A 3245-nucleotide genomic window follows, 5' to 3' on the forward strand; every position below is an offset into this window, starting at 1 on the left:
GAGTGGCGCCCGCAGAACGATGTCCATTTCGTGTTTTTTCCCTGATCAAAGGGCTCTCCCCCCACCCCCCACAATTTTCCATTAGTGATGAAAATGTAGTCCATCCATTATGGTTTTCTTGACCATAACCTTGCAACGGAGTGAGCCGTGGGCGGGCCGGGGCCATGGCTCCGCATGCTAATTGTTTTTTCTTTTCTTATAACATCCCTACATCCCCCGCTAAGACCCCATCCCTATATTATTCGCACAAAGATGCTCCATTGGCCCCCTCCAACATTTTAGCTCTTCTTTGCCCTCTATGTAGATGATTCTTGGCTCCGTCCCTGGCCTTGCAGTACATTCTACTATACCACGCTGTATCTTGTATGGATCGTGTCACCGCCGGCCGTAACCCAAATGATTCCACCGGTCTGAGATGCCCGAGACAACATGGAATGGCCCCCGAGCCGATCAGAAAGAAGGACGTGCAAACGGGCAAACAGAGGACGCCGCGTGCGTGCCACCATGCATTGCATGCCAGCCGCGTCACACGGAGAAGCAGGCAGCAAGGACATGGGACACTAGTGGCGCTCTGTGCCGGGCCGGCCGGCAGGCGGCAGATGCTCGCCGCGCCCACGAGCCACGAGTGGGACGAGGACGACGCATCATGCATCATGCATTGCGTGCGGCAGTGCTGGCCGGACTCCGCTGCGCTCCACGGGCAGCAAAGCCCACAGGGCGGTGGTCGGTCCGTCCGTCCGGCGGACGAGCACAGTACCACGGACCACGTACGGCGCGACGAGAGCGCTCCGGCCCGATCGAGGCGGCCCGGCCGAGCCACGCGCTCAAGTACAGTACGTTTTTCTCTTTTTGTTTTAGCAGGGCAGGGCCAGTGGGCCGCACTGTGTCCACCCACTCGCTCAACAGTCACACCATTATTTTTTCTTCCTCTTTCCCCTCTAATTAGGTGGGCCCCACGCTTAGTGACCGCGGGCCAGACTTGCTGGCATGCCACGGCGACGGAGTTAACAGTGAGATAACGGCCTTCTCAAAACAAAAACAAAAGAACTGGAGTAAATTGCACAAAACCACCACTTTGAAGGCAAGGTTTGCGAAAACCACTACAATACATTTTTTTTGCAGAAAACACCATCTCTTCCGTAATCTTTTTGCAGAAAGCACTGATCGGCGGATCGGGGTCAGTTAAGCTTGTTTATGACAGGTGGGGCCTTTTTTGCGTACGTGGCACCGTCGGCCGTCCCGACAACCGTTAGACGGCGTTTGACGGTGCCGTATGCCTCTGTTTGATGGACCGGTCAAAAGACTCGTCGGTGCTGCCCCACTCCCCACTCCCCACTCTGTCTCGCTGCTCTCTCACTCACTCCTCCTCTGTCTTGCTCCTCTGCTTTGCTCGCCGCACCCGTCGCCGCGCCCCCGCCGCGTCGCCATGGTGTCCTGGAGCGATGGGTCCGATAACAGCGAGCACACCGTGGAGTACGTCAGCTCTGGTTCTGACGATGGCAGAATTAAGGTAAGTTCAGATTTTTAGGGTTAGGGTTTGTGATTTGGGGGATTTCTTGAATGAGCTTGTTTGCTGACATGTGGATCAAATCTCTGGTATTCCTATGCACTACAGATCCCTGCTACCACTGAAGACTCCGATTTCGAGGGACCTGAAACGGAGTTGCTTGTTCTCTGCAATGAACATGGGAAGGCCGCAGAAAGGCGTGTTGCTTTCGAAGGAATCCACACTGGCAGGAGGTTTCTTTGTTGTGCTGAGAAGGTATATTGTGATTTGTTTTCTCTGGATCTGCCTTTGTTTGTGTTGTGCCTTTGTTTTCTCTGGATCTGTACTGTGGTGGCAGGCATTGCAGTTTAGTGTTAGGTTTAGTTGTATTGTTTAGTTAGGAGAGTGGATCAGAAGCAATTGCTTACTCTGGCAGCATCGTTTCCCCTTGGTCTCGCAGCATTGTTAAGTTAGGTCACTTTGTTTAGTGTAGCATACTATAAATAATTCAAGACAGAATATGCATGGGTTACTGGAGCAGGACAGAGGATGCAACTTGTTTAGTATGACATGTTAGGTCATTTGATTGATTATGTTTACTTTATAGCAGGACAACATAGTTTAAGTAGCATGAGGACATGTTTAAGTAGCAAGCTCAAGCTCCGAATTTGATGATAGTAATTAAATAGTGTTGCTTGGAAGCATTCTAATGTTTTTTGTTTATATTAATTCTGATTTTGTTCAGGAAGGTAGAAACTGTGGATTAGTTGAATGGATTGATCCAGCTTGGCCCAACACCCTTGAGAATGCATTAGCCAAGTTATGGTTTATGTATGAACAAAGTAGGAGAGATAGGACTGAGGAAAATCTTTTGCATTCATTTGTTGTTCATGACTTGACACAAGAGAAGAAGAAGCCGCAGGAGAGCTATGAGAAGTTGGTTGAAGATGTGAATGGACTTTTGGATGCTCAGGAAAGGAGGGCAGAGGTAGAAAGGAAAGATCTTGAAACCAACAAGCTTCAGGAGAAGTATGACATGGTTAAGAACCTAGCAGCTGCTCAAGAAAATGTCATTAGGAACATGAAGCTCAAGCTAGCTGAAGAGAGGAAGAACTTGCAGAACCACATTGATGAGTTGAAGAAGACACTTGAAGAGAGCAATGTGAAGCTGCAGGGAGTGAAGGCCATCATAAATGGATAAGCAGGTGGTTCTGGAAGAGAAGAATGGGCAATATCATTTGGCATTTGCTGACCTTTTGCAGAGTGTGGTTTGGCATTTGCTGTAATGATGGTAGAATAAATTCTCTGAACTATGAGTACTTCTGAACTATGGTGATGTAATGTAGTAATCTTCAACTATGATTATGTAAGGATTTGAACTATTGCGAAATGTGGTGGTATTTGGAGGTGCTGAATGTGATCTTAAGTAAGATGCTAGCAAATTGATGATTGTGATCTTAAGTATGTTTCTGTGCAACTGGTGTTTTTTATCGACCTCGAGGCATCAAGTAGGCTCACTTAGATTTATTGGCTTTTTATCGACCCCGAGGCATCAACTAGGCTCAATTAGGTTTTCTGGCTTTTTATGGACCCCGAGGCATCAACTAGGCTCACTTACTGTTTTTTTGGCTTTTATCGACCTCGACGCATCAAGCAGGCTCACTTAAGGTTTTTTGGTTTTTTATCGACCTTGAGGCATCAACTAGGCTCACTTAGGGTTTTTTTGGCTTTTTATCGACCTCGAGGCATCAACTAGGCT

The 3245-nt window shown here is 48.2% G+C and overlaps 1 protein-coding gene across 1 annotated transcript; it reads left to right on the forward strand.

The window, feature by feature from the left end:
* Positions 1-1426: 1426 nt before the first annotated feature.
* LOC119272747 lies at positions 1427-2837 on the forward strand. The gene is made up of 3 exons (XM_037554155.1): positions 1427-1510; positions 1616-1762; positions 2232-2837. Exons 1-3 carry the CDS (start codon positions 1427-1429, stop codon positions 2685-2687), a joined length of 687 nt encoding a protein of 228 aa, XP_037410052.1. The 3' UTR covers positions 2688-2837.
* Positions 2838-3245: the final 408 nt, after the last annotated feature.

This window comes from Triticum dicoccoides, chromosome 3A (genome assembly GCF_002162155.2).
Source record: "Triticum dicoccoides isolate Atlit2015 ecotype Zavitan chromosome 3A, WEW_v2.0, whole genome shotgun sequence".
Classification (NCBI taxonomy): domain Eukaryota; kingdom Viridiplantae; phylum Streptophyta; class Magnoliopsida; order Poales; family Poaceae; genus Triticum; species Triticum dicoccoides.

What these genes read in the sequence shown, in the direction of transcription:
- LOC119272747 (XM_037554155.1), top strand. Translation starts at nt 1,427, where the DNA reads ATGGTGTCCTGGAGCGATGGGTCCGATAACAGCGAGCACACCGTGGAG. An exon ending in CTGACGATGGCAGAATTAAG is followed by an intron (nt 1,511 to 1,615) that starts GTAAGTTCAGAT and finishes TATGCACTACAG; the next exon opens with ATCCCTGCTACCACTGAAGA. An exon ending in TTCTTTGTTGTGCTGAGAAG is followed by an intron (nt 1,763 to 2,231) that starts GTATATTGTGAT and finishes GATTTTGTTCAG; the next exon opens with GAAGGTAGAAACTGTGGATT.